Raw genomic sequence first — 23,532 nt, forward strand, 5'->3', positions numbered from 1 at the left:
CTTGTTACTTTCTTCTTTGGAAACTCTCCCGAGTCCATTAACTCTTTCTCGTAGTGGAATGGACCCCTTAATTTAGGCATGGTAGATTGGTTACACCATTAAATTATCTGTCTCTGATTAATTGGGAAACGCATGGAGTTATGTGAAGACTCAAAGTCGTCCCAAACTTTTTACTAAAACTTCTGCAATTCTTTGTCTATATATATATGTGTGTGTGAGAGAGAATGTATACATAAAATCAACATAGTATTTCAAAAGGTGTAGCAGAAATGGGGTTGGTTTGGTTCCTCATTTCTTTTTTTCTGCTTGCAACATCTTCATTTGCAGGTAATCAAATGTAAGATTTCATATAATATGACATTTTCTTTGTTCACATATAAGATGTATTGATTGGGAATGACCAGATAGATACATATTATATATATATATATATGTTGTGCATAATATTCGTAGTTGAAAAGGGATATTAATTAATTAAATTACTTCTATTTCTCTTTTTTGGGCAGAAGATGAGCAAGGACGTAACAATTCAGCTTTGCACTTCACCTTGTATCATGTACTTGGACATGGCTCACCTCTAACCTCCCAGTCTCCGCCATCCATCTCCGAGTTAGTATATCGGGATCAAGCACGAGTTAAGTATCTCAACTCCAGACTCACTGAGATCAATAGAAAAAGCAGTGTCACAGAACACCTTTTTGGATCAAATTTCATCAGCACACCAGTGAACTCTGATATGTCTATTGGTGTGGGCATTTACTATGTCAATATTGGTCTTGGCACTCCAACCAGTTACTATCCAGTGGTTGTCGACACTGGCAGCTCCTTGTCCTGGCTGCAATGCCTGCCTTGCACCTGGCCCGGCTGTCACGAACAGGCCGTTCCCATTTTCGATCCCTCTGCATCCAGCACCTACAAAAGGTTATCGTGCACAACACCCGAGTGCAATTCACTCAAGGAAGGTAGGCAGTATGAAGAATGCACTTCTAATAAGTGCATGTACAAGATTATCTACGGGGACAACTCTTCCTCTAGTGGGTACTTGAGTCAGGATTCACTGAGCCTAACCCCATTAGAAACACTGGCTGATTTTGTGTTCGGGTGTGGACAGAACAATACAGGTTCGTTCCGTCGGTCTGCTGGTATTTTTGGCTTGGGTCATACCAAGCTATCCATGGTCTCTCAGCTGTCACCCAAATACGGAAATGCCTTCTCCTACTGCCTCCCAACAGCGAGCGGAGGCAATGGAGGCTTATTGTCCATAGGATGGGATTCATTGATGGGATCACCCTACAAGTTCACTCCAATGCTTCGCGTTCACCGAAAGTCCGGCTTCTACTTTTTGAAGTTGTCTGCGATTGTAGTGGCAGGCAAGACGCTGCAGGGAGTGTCCGACGCCGAGTACAGCATTCCAACAATATTAGATTCAGGGACGACGCTCACATATTTGCATCCGTCAGTATATGCAGCTCTCCGCGATGAGTTCACAAAGATCATGTCCTCAAAGCACCACCAGACTATCCCGACATTTAATTCTCTTGATGCATGTTATATGGGTAGTTTGAAGGAGATGTCATCAGATGTGCCCGAGGTTCAGATGGTGTTTCAAGGAGAGGCCGAACTCACTCTTGCGCCTCAAAACATTCTTATTGAGAGTTTGGGCATTACATGCTTGGCCTTCGGAGCAAAAAACAGCTTCGCCGTTATTGGAAACGTTCAGCAGCAGACGTATCGTGTGGCTTATGATGTCTCTGGTTCAAGAATTGGGTTTGCTGCTGGAGGCTGCAGCTAGTATCAGAAACGTATCTCATATATTAATGAATAATATGGCATCTCATGGCACGGAGTCGTCAGGAAAACGCTCTGCAACAACCCTTTCCATATGATAGATGAAAATCCTTTGATGTTGTATTGTTCTTATTTGTGTTTTTGGATTCAATATTGTGTGCGCTAACCATAGGCCTTTTATAGGCCTCTTTTTATGGGTAATTAAATTATATAGTATTATTAAAACACATAATATCAAACCAAACCGGTATGATTATTTTATCACCATTGAAATTGAAAACATAATCAAGTATCTAATCAAGCAACGCATCAAAACAAATATGACATTTAAGACGAGATATTCACAAAACTCCAACGAGGTAGCTGGTTATAATCAATCCCATCAATAACCATAATCATGTATCTAATCAAGGAGACTCTATCGAGATACATAGTTATAATCGACTCATCAACAACCATAACCATAATCATGTATCTAATCAATCAGCACGTCAAAACACATGATATCAAACGGCTATGATAATTTGATCACGGTCCAAATTAAAAACATAAACGAGTATCTAATTAAGCAACACATCAAAACAAATGTGACATTTAATACAAAATATTCACAAAACTCCACGGTAGCTCGATTTTTGTGTCATAAAATAGACTATATATATTTTGATAAAGTAGAAGGTCAAAGGTAGAAATCTTTTTAAAGACAAAAAAATAAATGTGTGAGTTTCTCATAGTATAAAAAATAAATAAGTAAATAAAATAATTAAAGAAAAAATAATTGAGAGAAGTTATACAAAGAGTCACAAGACTCACCACTTCCCTCCCATCTTTATTTATACTTTTAATTAATAGTACCTAGTATATATGCATAGTATAATATTTTATGATACACGTATCCCTTGTGATTGAAAGAAATTCTTATGATTGAAAGAGAAATTTTATTGAACAACTATTAAAATATAAAATATCATAATGTTGGGCAACTATGAACAACAATTAAGCTAATGGTCGCAGACATATTTCTCCCGGTTCTCTACGTGAAACTTATAGCCCTCTTACTACATAGGGAGTATATATATATTTGTTATGCTCCGCATGTAGTAAGAGGGCTAATGGTCGCTTACTTATTTCTCTCGGTTCTCTACTTGAAACTTATTGCCCTCTTAAGTCAATGACCATTAGCCCTCTTACTACATACGGATTATAACAAATATTCATATATATATATTTCACATACACACTTCTTCAAAAAGCATGGAATTTTTTAAAAGAGTTACCAGGGACGGAGTCACGGCCCCGGGGCACGTGCTCCCGAGCCCAATTTGGCCCCTCAATATACAAAAAAAAAAAAATAAAAATTGTGTATGTAGTTTTTTGAAATTTTATTTATTGAATAAAATTCTCCATTATTAAAGTGCCCAGTGAGCTCAATGTGGTTCTCCAATAATTTATATATATATATATATATATATATATATATATATATATATAATTTAGGGCAATAGATTTTGTGGGAATCAAACCTTGTAGATCTCACAAAAATAAAAAATTAATATATTTATTATATATATATATACATACACACACACACACTTTAGTAAATGTAATTTTTTAAATTTATAAATGTCCCATAAAATTCTCTCCCACTCTTTTTTTTTTTTTTTTTCTCTCTTTTAATTTTGTTGCTTTTTCAAGTTTCTCTGATTCCTTCAAAAAAAAATTTGCATTCACTTTCTTCAATCAAACACTAATTTTTTTCTCTTCAAAGTTCTTTCATTTTTCTTTCATTTATTTTTTTCTTTCCCTTTTTTATTTTTTTTCTTCTTCTTTATCCTCGCATTCATATACGAGGAATGTGCTATAACTATTTTCTCTCTTCTTATTTTTTTTTCCTCTTATTCTTTAAATTTTACTGCAATTTTATGAACTTAATGTTCATATTTCATAATTTTGAAATTTTTGTTGGGAGATTTTGTAAAAATTCATTCATATACAATGAAATAAATACAATATTTCTTATTCAATAAATTGATATATTAAAAAAATACATAATTCACAATATGATCTCAACATATAACATGTGACGACCTATATGGGCTGGTGTGATGTGAGCGGGTGCGAGACATTGGACGAGGTACCACACTGGCAGGTTATAGGGTGTCATAATTCCATATCGTTTGGGAAGGCGAAATGTTCTATGTAAGATTCAACACCCTTCTATGACACAACGCGTTTCAAAATCATAATGTCACTAAACCCATCAAAACTCCAATGTTAAGTACCTTCTGGGAAGTCCCTAATCCAGGAGAACCAAAAGCTGACAATATTGTGTATGGGTAAGGTGAGGGCTGTTACATAACACTAACAAAATTACAATCATCAAAATTACAATCATCAAGTAGAATGAACATCACATTATAATATTATGGAGTGAAAGCATAAAATTAATAATGATACAAATAAATTTAATTTTAACACAATAAATAATAGGGTAAAGTGTAATAAATCCCCTTCAACTATACCCTCAGTGCAACTAACCCCCCTCAACTATGGTCTTGGTGTAGTCCTAGGACAGAGAATGTTTTTCAGGTCATTTCTAGCTACCGAAAATTGGAAAAGTCTAATTTTCCCCTTCATAAAATCACATTAAAGAAAATAAAATGCTTAGAGGACACCTGTCTGCATGTGGAAGGAAATATTTATTTAAAAGACCATAATACCCTTGACTGATGATTGGACCCAATCCCTACCAAACATGCCCAAACGTCTGTAACAATGGTAAAATATAACTCATTTTTCTTCTTCATACATCAATCTAATGAAGACGCTAGTTTACTCTCCACCACTACGCTGAATTAAAGATCAACTCTAACATCACCTACACTTTGAGACCCAAAATCACAATTGGGACAAAAATTCGATGACCATCACCTACAATTTTTTAGTGTCGATCTGCAATTCAACCCAATCAAGCAAGAACACATACAAATCTCCATGAGTACATGACCGCCACTTGCAACAACCTAACACCATCTCACAAGTCAAATATCTCCCTCTCCCACACGCACATTTACAATTCACTGCCTTTCCCCTCTTATCACCAGCCAGAGATTCGATTAGTACAAGAGCGCAGAGAGGGAACGGTGCTTATATACAGCACATTTGATGCTCATGACCGACCCTCCGACTTCAGAACTGAAATGATCCGAGTAGTTGAAGGGGTAAATTAAACGATCCGAGATTGCCATAACCTACCCAACAACGACGGCTTCATCCAACCGATGGGTTTCAGAACAACGATTAAACCGTAAAAGGTTTTGTACCCAATTGTCAGCTTCATATTAGGAGAGCAGAGAGAAAGAAATCCGAACCCCAAATCACTTACGATCGTTGTGTGCAAGCTTTGCCCTTACCATTATAATTTAGGGGTTCATCGTGTTGCCCCTAGGCTGCCTGATCTCACCGTTGTAAATCGCCGAAGGCTGAGGCTGACTCGGCTGTGAATAACTCGCGGCGGTGAGCTTGGCGGGATTGAACTACGGCCGAACTCACGGCGAGCAAAAGGGCTTTGGACGGTGGAGAAGATGAAAACGGCCTTGGCAGTTTCGGCTTTGGATGATGTCGGCTGTGATGGACGGTGGGTGGTGCAGTAACCGTGACGGACCGGCGAGGGCTCAGCAGTGAGGAAGAAATGTGGCGGTAGAGAGGAGAGGCAGGCAAGGATGATCTCACCTTCTTGTTCTGTAAATGGGTTTTGATTTTTTTTTTATTTATTTATTTCTTTTTTTGGAAAGAGGGGATGCGATCATGAGTGAATTAGTTAGGGCTTGTTTGGTCCAATGGTGTTTCATGGGCATTATAGACTTTTAAATTGGATATAGGTTGTATGGTCATTTACATAAATTTGGCCTCTCACATGAAAGGAAATTGATCGGCCGATTGCTAGAATGGGTAAAGTGCAACAAACTGAATAGTTTAAGGGTTTTTTTTACTCATTTTGAAATTCAAGGGGATTTTTTGCTCATTGGGGTATAGTTTAAGGGGGTTTAATGCATTTTACCCTAAATAATATGATAATACAAATATGTATAAAAGTATATTAGGTTAAATAAAAGTAAAGAGGTGCATGCTAGCCACTATCCTAAAGTAGATACTTTCTCCCCACATGCTAGTCCGGGGAAGTAAAAAACAGACAATATTATGTATGAGTAGGGTGAGGGCTGTTACATAACACTAACAAAATTACAATCATCAAGTAGAATGAGTATTGATCACTTTATAATATTATGGAATGAAAGCATAAAATTAATAACGATACAAATAAATTTAATTTGAACACAATAAATAATATGATAATACAAATATGTATAAAAATAGAGAGGTGCATGTTAGGCAATGTCCTAAATTCGATACTTCTTCCCTACTAGCATTGGCGATAGTATCGGCTCTAAGAGAGAACCCAAAAGCTAGCAAACGGTGTCCCTCCAAGCACGTTTGAAGGAAGACGGGTTAAAAATGAAAAAATAAATATTTCTTCTCTCACCACCAACGAATGATATATGACCATACATATCATAATTAAGTTGTAATGTCTATTGGTCACATAATGATATAATTAACACACTAATAATATAGGTAATAATGTATAATAAACCACACTAAATAATATTTTTACTAAAATATCCTCAACACTTTTTACTATATGGAGTATATTTTAGTTCTATTTTTTGGCTTACTGTTTTTCTCGATCCACCGTTGGTTGGAATTTTATTATTATTTTTTTGTTTGTTTTTATCATGCTCATTGTCCCCTTGAAATAAATTATTGGCTCTATACCTTAAGGGGACGTACTTGTATCATATCTATGTCGGATACAAATATTTTTTAGATACTCATGAATACATGAGTATCTATTACTTAAACGTATCCATATTTTTAAGGGCGAATTGCAAAAAACCCGCTTGACTATTACCCAGTTGCAAAAAATCACAATTATGAATATTTTTGGCAAAAAAATCTCCCACGACTAATCCAATGAGGTGTTTTTAACTGATGTGCGTTTAAGTTATTTTCTGAAGTAATTTTTCTGACAAAATTACCCCTTAACAGATTATTCTTTAGACAATTTATTATTATCATATTCAAAGAGGCTTATCAATTCAAATCTTTATGGATCCAATGAAAGTAAATGGATGTTGCAGAGAGTGTGACATATATGGCATCTTCCAAATTCAATATTCAAATGATCATGTATATTCAAATGGGGTGCATGCATCTTTTGGTGATTGTAACTGTTATGGATCTTATGTTGATACTTTAATTTTGGTAGTTACTTATGTCAATATATATGCAGCGAGGACATTAGTAACTTTCTCTTGAGCTTGAATATTGCTTTTGCTATATAGCTTATCAATTCAAATCTTGAATTTTGGTGGTTGCTTAAAATTCTTTTGCCTCTCTTTGATTCGTCATTATAGTGAGAGAAAATACAAATAAATAAAGAAATGAAAAACAAATTTAGAATAAAATAAATTTAAAACTTCAAAGGTGAAAGAAGATCAAGAAAATGACATAAAAATTAAACATTTTCTTATTCCTTATTTATTTTTACAAAAATTAAACAATTTTCTTATTTATTTATAAACATTTTCCGGTGAATAATCTGTTAAGGGTTAATTTCATCCAAAAATTTGCTTCAAAAAATAGACATTAGTTAAAAACACCCCTTGGGATAGTCAAGGGGGATTTTTTACCAAAAATATTCATAAAGAGAGTTTTTCGTAACTGGGTAATAGTCGAGGGGGATTTTTTGCAATTCACCCTATATATATATATATATATATATATATATATATATATATATATAACACATATTCGATGATCCTTCTCAATACTTTAAAATACGTATTTAACAAGTTTTGAACATTAAAATATAACTTTTTCAACAATAACATCATAATATAATTGCTAAAAAAAGTTTTAAATTAATTTTTAAAAAGTATTGAGATACATATCATAATTTAGTCCATAAATTATTCATACAATATAACTCTCAACTCTTATTTTGTTTGTTAATCATAATTTTTATATATAAAAAATTGTTAATAACAATATATATAACATAAGCAATTATTATTTAAATTTATCTTTGAATATATATTGATTTTTATATATGTCTACGTTTATAAATGGGTAAAGTGCAAACCACCCCCAAAAAGAATACCATCACTTTTGATAGAGTGCATATAAAATTATAAATCTCTTTATTTTAAAAACTTGTAGCAAATTGCCCCTTGTGGTCAATTTTGATCAAATTTTTTTTATGAAAATTCCAAGATACCTTTACGGTAATGTTAGGTATTTATTTAATAAATAAAATAATAATAAATATAAAAATAAATAAATAAGTAAATAAAATTTACCCAAATAAATAAATAAATAAATAAATAAGTAAAATAAATAAACAATAAAAAAAAAAATTGGGTTATAAAATTTTTAGAAAATGCACTTATTGTTAGCATTTTGGGGTTTTTTTTAATTTGCTTAGTTTGAAAAAATATGATTTTTTTTTGGAACTATAGGAGCATTTGTACATTCCCTGTCTAGCACGGTGATGCCGTGATTTGGTTGCAATTTTCCTTATCTTATCGAACGGGATTCCACTATTTGCGGAATAGTGAAGTTTTGTGCGTTTAGAAAGAATAAAACGCTAATTTCGCCATATAACCGAGTGTGGAAAATTGGAAATATACTAGAATAGTCTAAGTACTGTTCTGAAAAGTCTCGATACTAGAATATCATGTTCTCATTTCAAGATTAAAGTGAACTATTCCTCGAAAGCTCACGAAAAGTCGTAAGCACCACTTTAAAAAGAAAAAAGATGAGGCCCCATACACTATGACTAATAAGTAGTCTATTGCACATGGAGCAACAGTGCATGCACACATACTTATTAATTTCAATAATAGAACTTATAAAAGAATTCATTATTTATAAGAGAGAAAAATACTTATTAATTTCAATAACAAAACTCAGAAAAAATATCCATTATTTTCAAGAGAGAAAAAAGGAAAAGAAAATAAAGGGGTATGCTGATGGATATATAATGCCTTTTGAGGTTGAATATATTGTGATTTTATCATTAATAAGATGCATTATTGGTTACACAATCCAAGTATCTATCTCTGATTTGGGAACTCGTGGAGTTATGTGATGACTCAAAGTCGTCCCAGAGAAAATTGTTCATATATGGGACTTATGTGAAGACCCAAAGTCGTCCAAAAATTGTTAATAGAACTTCTGCATTTCTTTGTGTGTGTGTGTGTGTGTATATATATATATATATATATATGTTCATGTGTCTGTGTGTGTGTGAAAGAGAGAGTGTATACATAAAATCAACATAGTATTTTAAAAGGTGTAGGCGAAATGGAGTTGGTTTTGTTCCTCATTTCTTTTTTTCTGCTTGCAACAACATCTTCATTTGCAGGTAATTTAATGTAACATTTCCATATAATATGACATTTTATTTATTCACATATAAGATGTATTGATTGGGAATGACCAGATAAGTAATATATATATGTTGTGCATAATATTCATAGTTGAAAAGGGATATGAATTAATTAAATTATTTCTATTTCTCCTTTTTTGGGCAGAAGCGGAGCAGGGACTCAACCATTCAGCTTTGCACTTGACCTTGTATCATGGCTCATCTCTGACCTCCCAGTCGGCACCATCTTCCGCTGAGTTACTTTCTCACGACCAAGCACGAGTTAAGCATCTGTACTCCAGACTGATCACTAAGAATAGAACAATTAGCAGTGTCACAAACTCCACCTCACACAAATCAGAACATCTTTTCGGACAAAAGTCCGTCAACACACCCTTGAAACCTGGTCTGCCTATTGGTTCGAACAATTACTATGTCAAGATTGGCCTTGGCACTCCACCCAGTTACTATCCCGTGATTGTCGACACAGGCAGCTCATTCTCCTGGCTGCAATGCTTGCCTTGCCAAGGATCCTGCTACAAACAGGCCGTTCCGATTTTCAATCCCTATGCATCGAGCACCTTCCAAGAGTTATCATGCAGAACATCCGAGTGCAATTCACTCAAAGAAGCCACTTCGAATGACCCTATTTGCAATAATTATAACGAGTGTGTATACCAGACTAGCTATGGGGACCAATCTTACTCTAAAGGCTACTTGTGTCGGGATACACTGACCCTAGACCAATCAGGAACACTACCTGATTTTGTGTACGGGTGTGGGCAGGAAAATATAGGGTCGTTCGGTGAATCAGCTGGTCTTTTTGGCCTTGATCGTAAAAGGCTTTCCATGTTCTCTCAGCTGTCAACCACATATGGAAATGCCTTCTCCTACTGCCTCCCAACACGGAGCGGAGGCAGTGGTGGCTCATTGTCCATAGGAAGGGATTCATTGATGGGATCGTCCTACAAGTTCACTCCAATGCTTCCTGATGAACAAGAGACCGGCTTGTACTTCTTGAGTTTATCCGCGATTGCAGTGGCAGGTAAGACACTGGCAGTGTCGGAGGCCGAGTACAAGATTCCAACAATCATAGATTCTGGTTCGGTGCTCACTTACCTGCCTACGTCAGTATATTCAGTTCTCAGCAAGGAGTTCACAAAGATCATGTCCTCAAACCACGAGATTGCCCCGGCTTTTGACATTCTTGACACATGTTATAAAGGGAGTTTGAAGGAGATGTCGGATGTGCCTGAGGTTTGGATTGTGTTTCAAGGAGAGGCCAACCTCACTCTTGCGCCCCAAAACATTCTGTATGATGTGGCTGAGAAAAACATTACGTGCTTGGCCTTCGTAGGAAACTCGGCCACAGATGATTTCTCCACTATTGGAAACCATCAGCAGCAAACATATAGGGTGGCTTATGATGTCTACAATTCAAGAATTGGGTTTGCTGCTGGGGGCTGCAAGTAGTTATTTAAATGATAAGCAAATTTATCTGCACCCCATTTTTCAAGTTTGTACTCTCATTTACAAGAAGTAAATGGTTAGTTTTTTTCAAAATTACACAACTTCACTTCAAGACTAGCTTGGACAAATAAAAAATAAAAAAATAAAAACCAAAATAACCAACACCCTCCCCCAAAGAAACAATTAGCACAAACACGACGACAAAACAGAGTTAGCACAAACACGAGTGATTACCTGTTTTGATTCAGTTAACTTTGCAAAGTAATTTATTTAATTAGCATTATATATTGTTGATCACTTGATTGGATTAATTCTTGAATCTAGGTCGAGCATAGAATTTGAAAATTTCTATTTACTGACTGTTTGGTCTAGAAGTGTGCCGAGGGCTGCTGTGCAAGTTTCCTAGCTTGCGGGGTGACACAACCATTCTCGGTCCGATTTGCAGCCTGGATCTGGTACTGAGATCAAGTCCTATTAGGCAAAACAAATATTCATGTTGCTACTGTGCCACTAGGGCTGTAAACTCATTCCTAATCTGACTTTAAGGCAATGCGAAAAGCAAAAATGAGACTGTCAAAGGTTCTTGTGGCCCTCATCTTGCCAAGGGCCAGCGTTTAGTGTTTGGTGCTTCTTTTTTATATAATGATAGAGAATAAATGAATGAGAGTCGAAACAATGGATCAGAGAAAGAAATTAATGCGTCACTGTCTTTGCAAACTGATCAATATTCACGCGCAATCTAAGAAATTAACGCATTGTGAATCTGGTTTTCATAGGAGTGGGTTTCAGGACGATTTAGTAGGGGAAAAAGTGACCTCTACAACATTTAACTTAACAAAAAAATATAATATTAATGGTTTGAAATAGGAAGAATGGAAAATTAATTTCACGTTCTGATCTCATATTTTCTCACGCGAGTCTTGTCATTAATACAATCTGAACTCTACCCATGCCACGAATGTGAGGTGGTTGGTTACTCAAGGCCACCGGTACCTTATGCCGAGGGTTAACCAAATGGGCAATACTACACTCTAAACCCACAATTTAAACCTACTACGATGCCAACAAAAAAAACCCTTAATTTTTTCCTCTTTGTTTACATACCAAATTCTAGCTTTCGCCCTCCAATAAAAAAGGTGTCAAGTTCCAATAGGACTAACCATAGAAAATCTAAGCAATTAGAGCCCTCGTAAACGCAACATGGAATAAATTGCCTAGAACTAAGATCTATTGAAAAAATTAAGAGTTATATATATATATTATAATTGGTTAATTTTCTTGTCAAAAAAAGTCTGATTGAGTTGTAAAATTTCGGTTCAGAATTTCAAGATTGAAGATTAGATATGAATTTGCAAAAATTCAAATGTTCATATTTTAATACACTTCTAAATGATGAAAACAATTCTTTAGAAAGGTACGTCAGCATGTGATAACACTTAGGAAGTTTTGGAAGTTTGAAATTTTTCAGAAGTTTACATTATGCCCATGTTGAACGGGTAGAAGTACTTGAACAGGTTCAACTTGAACTGGTAGAAGAATCAAGGAACATGTTCAACTTTTGAAGAATTGTAATTTTTTTATTTTGTCCATTGGAAACCGGTAGTCAATTTCTGAAGGAATCTTCTCTGGCCATCTTGAACCGGTACCCAATTTCTATACCAGTTCAAGATTGCTGAATTGTTTAGGTAACTTTAGTTCCCGATCTGTTTTGATTCCTTTTTATTCCAGACTTCCTTCCAAAATATTTATGCATGAATTTCACTTATTTCACTTGTTTTACAAGTATTCTTAGGTCTTCCAAACTTTTATATAATGCCTCTTTCATTCAACATTGAGGTTTGGCTTTAAGAAACAAAAATTCTTTATTTTTAAAAAGTCTTTTGAGAGATTTTTTTTAGAAAATCAAATTTATTTTTTCTGATTTTATTTTTGAGAGCATACACATAAACACAAGAGTGATTTAGTTGTGTTATTCTCTATCTCATTGAAATTGTAACATAATTGAACATTCAAAGATTCTGAAAAGTAGATCTATTTCTTCTACAACAAAGGTCAGATCTTGATAAAAATTAGTGAAACGATAACACTTTGAAAGGGTCAAAGCATTCGATGAGTGTTAATTGATCTACCAGCAATTCTTCTATAGGGATCAAGAGTAAACCTGAAGTCAAGAGCTGTTGGACGGGACGTCGCAAAGATATAAATTATCAGCAATTGATTTTTGGTAAAACGATATGGTATGAGAATGAGTCAAAATCCATTGTACTTTGTTTCATACATAGTGGATCGTTTTGCTTTGGTTCGAGAATGTGACGTAAATGTTTTTCTTACAATAATTGGTCTATTTTACCAAATTCGATGACATCTTTCTAACTTACTTAGCTTTATTGGTATTTATTTTTTATAATTGTGGATGTTTAATTTATTTTAATCAATCAATCCTGTGATACAACATATACCAAGAAAAGTTTCCACATGGCAAATCACAAAGTAATCAATCCTGTGATACAACATATACCAAGAAAAGTTTCCACATGGCAAATCACAAAGGTTCCAAGCAAGGCAGATTAGAGTCAACATTGACCATATCAATTATAGTAAAGCAACGTGTCAGTTTTAGATTATTCTTATACGAACCTTTTAGTTCACTCCAAACAATGCATTTATGGAGAAATTCTAGAAGATCTATTACGGAGAGGCCTAAAATACATCAACCCATATGTAAAACGTCCAAGAACCAACTATGGAAGTTGCTAGAATCAAGCATGGCGTGTATTCAACTACCAATGCCGCTCCTACAAAGCTGTAATTTGTAAGAAAAATATGTTTTCAGACATAAAACAGCACTGACTTGGATCCTCTGTTGTATCTATATTGTAGTGAAAAAAAGAATTTAAAGATTTTTTTTTTTTTAAATTGGTAATTTTAGCGTCTGACAGAAAAAGGAATGATGTTAAAACAAAAAAAAAATAAAAAATAAAAAATAGAAAGAAAAAAAAGAAAAAGAAAAAAAATAAAATAAAATATCATCTCGTCACGATCTACTTCAAACAATGAAAAGGTAAAAGCCCATGCATCTTTTAGCATCTGAGTGAGTCTCTGGCAATTGCATACTAAATCCATGCAATGAACTGAGACATCAGAAACAAGCTAATTATGATTCTAAAAAATATTGCATTTGACATGTTTAATGTAGCATATAAAATCATTTTCAAGCATAAGGCAACCAACAAGCCCATCCTCCATAAAAGATTCCAATACAATTGAGCAACATATTTGTAATCTAAACACATCCCAAAAAATTTGTAAGCTATGATGGTAGCAGGAAAAACACTGCATCCTATAGCGAGAGTTAGACTATAAAGTTACCAATAAAAGATTAAAAAGTATTGAGAATAAAATTAAAGGTGTTGAAAATAAGATTAAAGGTGTTGAGAATAAGATTAAAATGTATTGATAAAAATATTAAAAAGTGTTGAGAATAAGATTAAATGTGTTGAGAATAAGATTAAAAGATGTTGATAAAAAAATTAAAAAGTATTGAAAATAAGATTAAAAATGTTGAGAACAAGATTAAAGGTGTTGAGAACAAGATTAAAAGTGTTGAGAACAAGATTAAATGTGTTGGGAATAAGATTAAAAGGTGTTGAGAACAAAACAAGATTAAAGGTGTTGTTAAAAAGATTAAAAAGTGTTGAGAACAAGATTAAAAAGTGTTGAAAACAAGATTAAAAGTGTTGATAAAAAGATTAAAAAGTGTTGAGAACAAGATTAAAGGTGTTAAGAATAAGATTAAAATGTGTTAAGAATAAGATTAAAAAATGTTGAAAACAAGATTAAAAAATGTTGAGAATAAGATTAAAATCTGTTGATAAAAAGATTAAAAAGTGTTGAGAATAAGATTAAATGTGTTGAGAATAAGATCAAAAAGTGTTGATAAAAAGATTAAAAAGTATTGAGAATATGATTAAAAGTGTTGAGAATAAGATTAAAGGTGTTGAGAACAAGATTAAAATGTGTTTATAAAAAGATTTAAAGTATTGAGAATAAGATTAAAAAATGTTGAGAATAAGATTAAAGGTGTTAAGAATAAGATTAAAAGGTATTGAAAAAAAAAAATGTTAAAGGGATAAAAAAAAAAATTAAAAGTGTTAATAGTAAGATTAAATAATGTTAAGAATAAGATTAAATGGTGTTGAGAACAAGATTAAATGTATTGAGGTAAAGATTAAAAATGTTGAGATAAAGATAAAAAGGTATTGAGGTAGTGATTAAAAGGTGTTAAGTTAGAGATTAAAGATGATAAAAACAAAATTAAAAGGTATTGAGAAAAAAGATTAAAATGTGTTAAAGAACAAGATTAAAGAGGTTTATAATAAGATTAAAAATATTGAAGAAAAAAAAAATAAAAAAGTGTTGAGTCAGAGATTAAAGGTGTTGGAAACAAGATTAAATGGTGTTGAAAACAAAATTAAAAAGTGTTGAAAATAAGAATAAAGGTGTTGATAACAAGATTAAAAGGTGTTGAAAATATGATTAAAGGTGTTAAGAAATAAAGATTAAAAAAGTGTTGTGTTACAGATTAAAGGTGTCGAAAATAAGATTAAAGATATTGAAAAAGATAAAAAAATGTTGAGAACAAGATTAAAGGTGTTGAGAATAAGATTCAAAAAAGTATTAATATTTTTAATGTTGTTCTCAATACCTTTTAATCTTATTATCAACACCTTTAGTCTTGTTCTCAACAGTTTTTAATCTTTTTATCAATACATTTAATCTTATTCTCAACACCTTTTAATCTTATTTTCAACTCCTTTAATCTTGTTTTCAATATTTTTTAATCTTATTCTCAACACCATTTAATCTTATTTTCAACACCTTTAATCTCTAACTCAACACATTTTAATCATTACCTCAATACCTTTTAATTTTTATCTCAATACTTTTAATCTTTACCTCAATACCTTTTAATTTTTACCCCACTACCTTTCAACACTTTTTAATTTTTTTTATCAATACCTTTTATCTTGTTTTCAACACTTTTTAATCTTTTTTCAACACCTTTTATCTTGTTCTCAACACCTTTTATTCTTTTTTCACAACACATTTAATCTTATTCTAAACGCTTTTTAATCTTATTCTTAACATCTTTAATTTTGTTCTCAACACTTTTTAATCTTTTTATCAATACCTTTTAATCTTATTCTCAACACCTTTAAACTTGTTTTCAACACTTTTTAATCTTGTTCTCAACACTTTTTAATCTTATTCCTAACATATTTATTCTTGCTCTCAACACTTTTTAATCTTTTTATCAACACTTTTTAATCTTATTCTCAACACCTTTAATCTTGTTTTTAACACTTTGAATCTTGTTCTCAATACTTTTAAATTTTTTTATCAACACCTTTTAATCTTATTTCCAACACATTTAATCTTATTCTCAACACTTTTTAATCTTTTTGTCAACAATTTTTAATCTTTTTGTCAACATTTTTTAATCTTTCTATCAACACTTTTTATTCTTATTCTTAACACTTTTTAATCTTTCTATCAACACTTTTTAATCTTATTATCAACACATTTAATCTTATTCTCAACACTTTTTAATTTTTTATTGGTAACTTTAGAGTTAACTCTCGCTATAGGATGTAGTGTTTCTTCTACTACCATCATAGCTTACAAATTTTTTGGCATGTGTTAAGATTACAAATATGTTGCTCAATTGTACTGGAATCTTTTGTGGAGGATGGGCTTGTTGGTTTCCTTATGCTTGAAAAGGAATTTATATGCTCTATTAAACATGTTAGTTGCAATATTTTTTAGAATCATAACTAGCTTGCTTCTAATGTCTCTGTTCATTGTATGGGTTTAGTATGTGATTGCTAGAGACTCAGATGCTAAAAGATGCATGGGCTCTAATTCATTTTCTTTTAGTAGGCCTTTCCTACAAAGGCAAAAACCTTGGAGGTCGTCATTGTTCAATCATTCATCTTGAATATTGTCACGCCCTAAAAATTCTAACATAAGACCCTTGTCTTATACTAAAATCTGGTACGTGACTCACCTCTTCGTCCACAAAAATCCATGATTAAATCAGTAAGAATACATTTTATTAAAAATCCATCAATCCAAAGGAAATTTATTACATCCCCAACAAATTAAAATTCCACAAACTAAGTGAATCTTAATACAAAGTGTTTGCTGAGAAACAATAATAAAATCAATATGTGGAAATCTGGAAATTTCTATCTCCCATTAAGCCTCCTTTGCAAGCTAAATCCATGTGCACCTGAAAGAAATAAAGGGGTGAGCTCACAAGCTCAGCAAGAAATTGCTAAACACTATCATCGTTTAGCAAGCTAATCCTTACTTATAATCCGTATATATATACATATATAAGTGACCGTGAAGTATCTACTAATCATCGTCATTTTGTAGCATTAACTTAAACTGTGAACTTGTAACTCATCTAGAATTTAAATTACTAAAATTTCATTTACCTCACATGAGCCCCTGGCTCCCCTCAACCAGTTGGCATTCTAATGCCATTACCTCACATGAGCCCCTGGCTCCACTCCAAATAAATGGTGTGAATTGCATAGTCCCTGACTACCAAATACACACATGTGGCTGGATTGTATGTCTAATAACCTAGATGGCCCTTGACCATGTCCACATACTAAGGACATCTTTAGCCCATGGCCATAACAATAGAGTAACTCACTTCCATAGACAGTCCCTGATTGCACACAACAAACTCATCATTGGGTAAGTCCCAGATTACTACTCCAACTAGGTTAATCACTTCAATTAAACACTAAAATACATTTAAATTAGTTCCTACTCATAGTATCACGAGTTTATCAAACACCTTAATTAATAATTAATTAATTAATACCAACATACCAGTATCAACTCATAGTCCTAATTAAAATAAGTTGTGAACTTATATTCTAAATTTCAACTTACTCTGCCAAAACTTATTCTCCTCCATTCCGTAAGCTCATTCTATGGTGGTAAAATTTCTATTCATTTAATCAAAATAAACCATTGCCTTGCACCAATCTGAGACTTATTCCTCTTTATTTTTATCCAATCAATCTGCAAGTCTATATTTAGGATTTCATTACCACACAAGCACTGAACAAACCAATCTTAAAAGTCAACACCCATTTGCACAGGCCATAAATATATCAATGTAGTCACGTTACTGATATCCAACAAATATGTTGATTAAAACAAAATACCATATATGTACGGAAACTGACGACCAGTGGTATGATAATTGAACACCCACCTCTACTTATGTAAATAGATACCTGTTATATATATCCATCATTTATGCATCTATCTTAGCATGCGAATTATGTAAAGTATCATTTAGAATCCATAATTCATTCAACTAAATACTTCCTCCAAAATCAACTATAATCACATGTGCCTAGATTATCTAATAAGTCTGTACGTAATCTCCAACTCACTAATTAAAATAAATTATCAATAATTTTAATAAATCGTGAATAATCATCTAAAATTCAAAACACAAATATACAGAGAATTTAAAGCAAGAATTAACTTGCCTGAAAATAAAGTCTACTAAAGCTTCTTTACTTCTTTGAATGATCATGTCGAATTTCCATAATAGTATTGAAGGTATGTCAACGTAGGTAATGCAATGCCGATACACTAAGTCCAGTTATATAACTAGTGATTGAGTTCAATAAAAACTATTTAAAATTGGAGTAAAGTTATCTCCATCAAATAACCTAATCATTCCTTATCCTTCTCGTATCTTTATCTCCTTATATATATATATATATATATATATATATATAAATATATATAACACAAGTAAACTAATAGGAGTGATAAATCACGGTTATTACATTCTATCACTCTTAAAAGAAATTTCGTCCTCGAAATTTTCTAGAATGCATCATTTCAACTCAACTTCCAAAAACACATCAACTTTAATCTTTGAGTCATGACATTATTTATAAAAATTCTCCTTCCACGAGTTTAGCATAAAATCAATCTAATGAAGAGACAAGATTAACTCTCTAGAAAGTTATTCTAGGACGTGCAAAACATTTTCTTCTATAAAATTCTATAAAATTGTATAGATTTTTAAAACTTCTCTCAGAATCTAAAATATTATAACCACTTCCAAATGAGTGCTAAAAAGCATCACGCTTACACTTCTATAATTATGTCCTACGCTTCCACTGCGCACTCTGATCACAAGTCATAACATAATATCTATCTAGTCCACATATACTTAAATTATGAGTAAAATACTCTATCAAATATGCCAAATTAAAATTCGATGTCCCAAAAGAATCTAATACCTTTACTCTGATACCAAACTGTCATGCCCCAAAAATTCTAACACATGACCCTTGTCTTATACTAAAATCTGGTACGCGACTCACCTCATTCGTCCACAACAATCCATGATTAAATCAGTAAGAATACATTTTATTTAAAAATCCATCAATCCAAAGGAAATTTATTACACCCCCAACAAATTAAAATTCCACCAACTAGGTGAATCTTAATACAAAATGTTTGCTAAGAAACAATAATAAAATCAATATGTAGAAATCTGGAAAATCTCTATTTCCCATTGAGCATCCTTTGCAAGCTAAATCCATGTACACCTGAAAGAAATAAAAGGGTGAGCTCACAAGTTCAGCAAGAAATTGCTAAACACTATCATCGTTCAGCAAGCTAATCCTTACTTATAATTCGTATATATATACATATATAAGTGACCATGAAGTATCTACTAATCATCGTCATTCTATATCATTAACTCAAACTGTGAACTTGTAACTCATCTAGAATTTAAATTACTAAAATTCCATTTACCTCACATGAGCCTCTGGCTCCACTCCAAATAAATGGTGTGAATTGCATAGTCCCTGACTACCAAATACACACATGTGGCTGGGTTGTACGTCTACTAACCCAGATGGCCCCTGACCACGTCCACATACTAAGGGCACTTTAGCCCATGGCCATAATAAAAGAGTAATTCACTCCCATAGACAGTTCCTGATTGCGCACAACAAACTCATCATTGGGTAAGTCCCAAATTACTACTCCAACTAGTTTAATCACTTCAATTAAATACTAAAATACATTTAAATTAGTTCCTACTCATAGTATCACGAGTTTATCAAACATCTTAATTAATAATTAATTAATTAATACCAACATACCAGTATCAACTCATAGTCCTAATTACAATAAGTTGCAAACTTATATTCTAAGTTTCAACTTACTCTGCCAAAACTTATTCTCCTCCATTCCGTAAGCCCATTCTATGGTGGTAAAATTTCCATTCATTTAATCAAAATAAACCATTGTCTTGCACCAATCTGAGACTTATTCCTCTTTATTTTTATCTAATCAATCTGCAAGTCTATACTTAGGATTTCATTGCCATACAAGTACTGAACAAACCAATCTTAAAAGTCAACACCCATTTGCACAAGCCATAAATATATCAATGTAGTCACGTTACTGATATCCAACAAATTATGTTGATTAAAACAAAATACTATATATGTACGGAAACTGACCACCAGTGGTATGATAATTGAACACCCACCTCTACTTATGTAAATAGATACCTTATATATATATATCCATCATTTATTTATCTATCTTAGCATGCGAATTATGTAAAGTACCATTTAGAATCCATAATTCATTCAACTAAATACTTCCTCCAAAATCAACTATAGTCACATGTGCCTAGATTACCTAATAAGTCTGTACGTAATCTCCAACCCACTAATTAAAATAAATTATCATCAATTTTAATAAATCATGAATAATCATCTAAAATCCAAAACACAAATATACAGAGAATTTAAAGCAAGAATTAACTTGCCTGAAAATAAAGTCTGCTAAAGCTTCTTCGCTTCTTTGAATGATCATGTCGAATTTCCAAAATAGTATTGTAGGTATGTCAACGTAGGTAATGCAATGCCAATACACTAAGTCCAGTTATATAATTAGTGGTTGAGTTCAATAAAAACTCTTTAAAATTAAAGTAAAGTTATCTCCATCAAATAACCTATTTCAAATAACCTAGTCATTCCTTATCCTTATCGTATCTTTATCTCCTTATATATATATATATATATATATATATATATAACACAAGTAAACTAACAGGAGTGATAAATCATGGTTGTTACAAATATTGTTTGGGTCTTCATTTGAAACTTATATAACTATTGGCATGCCCACGGTTCCATTGGACCTGAGATTTTTTACATACCAAACACCCTTAAATATATTTTAAGTGATAAATACGAGTTTCACTTGAAATATATATAAAGTAGTGTTTTAGGTCTAGCTTATCAATTTAAATATGGGTAAGTGCAAAAAATATTCTTGAAATATATCTTTCATAGCATTTTTACTTCTTATTTGAAAAGGTGTGCAAAAAATACTCCTACTCCTTTTAATTTGTGCAAAAATATTATTCAATTAATATACTGTCCATTTTACCTTTTTATTCTTAAAAAAATGTTCCTACCAAACCTTTCTTGTTCTCTGTAATGTCCCAAATACCAAACTATGACAGCGGTGACGGATCTAGCACTACGGTGACGGATCTGGCGATTTGGACCGGCAAGCAAGGTGGTTCTCAGAAGGGCAAAATGGCCGTAACGAGATCAGCTGACCTTCCATTTTCAGTATCAAATGGAGGTCTTGGAAGTCAAAGAGCAATCATCATGTTTGCCCTTCATTAAAAAAAATAATGATAAATAAAAGAAGAATAATCCCCTTGTATGCTTGTTCACAGTGTCTAAATGTTGTCCATGTGGAAAAGATTCAGACTAAACTGTCGGCAGAAAATAAGAGATTGGAAGATGATCTGAAGAACACGGCATCTTCACAGAAGCATTTGGAAATAAAGCTGTAATCAGCGAATGATAAGGGCGGGACCTTGATAAATCAAATTTAGGAATCGGAACAAAGAATTAGAAGCTTAAATGCAAAACTCGAAACTTTGAAAGAATCAAAGAGGAGGATCGCGGATCATACTGAAAATCAAATTTTGATTAATGAAGATCTTGATACCCAACTTACTGATGCCAAATTCAGACTGAACGAGGCTCTCCAGAAGTTATCCTCTCTTGAAGTAGAGAGAATTGGAGAATAAAAGTCACTGTTGTGAATAATCAAAGGCGGTGACGGACCGGCGATTATATATATACATATATATATATATATTTGGTCTTCTCCAGTCTTCCCTTCCTCTCTGCGGCAACCCTTTTTAGTCATTCGACTATATATATATATATATATATTAAAATGTATTGGTAAGAATATTTTAGTCCAATTTTTATAAATAGGACATATTTGCACGGAAGTCATAATTTAGAAGTGTGTTTTGCACGGAGTGATACAATATACACGGTAAGCATAGGACCTTTTTTTGCACATGACCCATTTAAATATCATTTTTCTAACCAAATTTGTAAACTGTGATAACGTATTCAAATGCCACATACGAAAATACATACACACTCATGATTCTGTTTCAACTTTTACAAATCTCGGTGTTAATACTATAATCTGAGTATAACATTATAAATACAACGCAAATGATATCAGGATTGACTATAAAATTGGGCTTCCTGAATAGGTTCAAATCTCAGATTTTATTAAAAAACAAGCTCAGCAGTTTGGGGTTAGATACAAATTATAATGCTTGCTCGTATTTTTAAAATCAAACTGAAGTTTTTTGGGTTGCTAAAAGTGGTTATTTTAGATTCACGAGTTCAATAATTGGTACTTGGTGAGGTCAAAGATAATAAAGAACATAGGTTAGAAAAGAAATAAAACTTTATATACAAATTTCAAACATCAGTATTTCAATCAAAAAGAGACATGCAATTGAAAGTGGTGACAGTTGTAATTCTCTAAATAGGTGAGGTTATTAATGAGTTATTGGCCTAACAATATCAATCTCTTATTTTTTAAAAGGAGTTAAGGACTTCAAGTCTCATAAAAGACAAATGTGCGTGAGTAACTTCAATAAATAAATAAATAAAAAGAAAAAGAAAAAGATGAGGTTTGGAGGTGATTTCAAGCAAGGTTCACATCATCAACAAATGTGTTTGAAAAGTTAAGAGGTTAATTGCTCAAAATACCTGTGAAATGTAAGAATTGCATGCGTCCACTATTCTAAATTTAACTTCTTGAACTAATAAAACTTTACAAATATGGGCCGTCTACAAATAAGGCCAACAGACCAACAACTTAATTGGGATAGCGTGACAATTAAATGTATCTTAAAAGGTACTTAAATTACTTTTCTACACAAAATTCTGTGAACTATAAGAAATTTACAAATTATCATGAAGTAGGGGTATTATTTATGCAATCAATTCGAAAGCATAAATTAAATTTTTTTAAAAAATAAAAAATAAAATCAATTCTTTTGTGATAATGCAAACATGGTGTCTTACACTATATGCAAATTTTTAATAGTTAAGGACAATTTTATGCAATTAATTCTAATTTATGATGAAAATTTTAATTTTCTAGTAAGTACTAATATGTTAAAGGGTTAAAATCACAAACCCCCCATTTACTTTCTAAATCGTGCATAAAACTCCTAGTAAAGTTAAACAAAAAGAACTCCCTAAACTAACAAAACTTATTAAGTTATCAAAAATCCTGACCCATTAAATGGGTTGTGAAATGTCAAATTTGACCTTACTAATTAATATTAAATTAAAAGTTATAAT

The 23,532-nt window shown here is 32.5% G+C and overlaps 2 protein-coding genes across 2 annotated transcripts; both read left to right on the top strand.

Annotated features, from left to right (window-relative positions):
* Positions 1 to 245: 245 nt before the first annotated feature.
* LOC132305673 (aspartyl protease family protein At5g10770-like) lies at positions 246 to 1,994 on the top strand. The gene is made up of 2 exons (XM_059803215.1): positions 246 to 327; positions 507 to 1,994. Exons 1-2 carry the CDS (start codon positions 270 to 272, stop codon positions 1,790 to 1,792), a joined length of 1,344 nt encoding a protein of 447 aa, XP_059659198.1. The 5' UTR covers positions 246 to 269; the 3' UTR covers positions 1,793 to 1,994.
* A 7,124-nt stretch (positions 1,995 to 9,118) lies between these two features.
* Positions 9,119 to 10,943, top strand: LOC132305831 (aspartyl protease family protein At5g10770-like). The gene is made up of 2 exons (XM_059803220.1): positions 9,119 to 9,277; positions 9,447 to 10,943. Exons 1-2 carry the CDS (start codon positions 9,217 to 9,219, stop codon positions 10,751 to 10,753), a joined length of 1,368 nt encoding a protein of 455 aa, XP_059659203.1. The 5' UTR covers positions 9,119 to 9,216; the 3' UTR covers positions 10,754 to 10,943.
* The last annotated feature ends 12,589 nt before the right edge of the window (positions 10,944 to 23,532 follow it).

This window comes from Cornus florida, unplaced genomic scaffold (assembly GCF_030987335.1).
Source record: "Cornus florida cultivar Cherokee Brave unplaced genomic scaffold, ASM3098733v1 CherokeeBrave_3.0.0_Hap2_Chr01, whole genome shotgun sequence".
NCBI lineage: Eukaryota > Viridiplantae > Streptophyta > Magnoliopsida > Cornales > Cornaceae > Cornus > Cornus florida.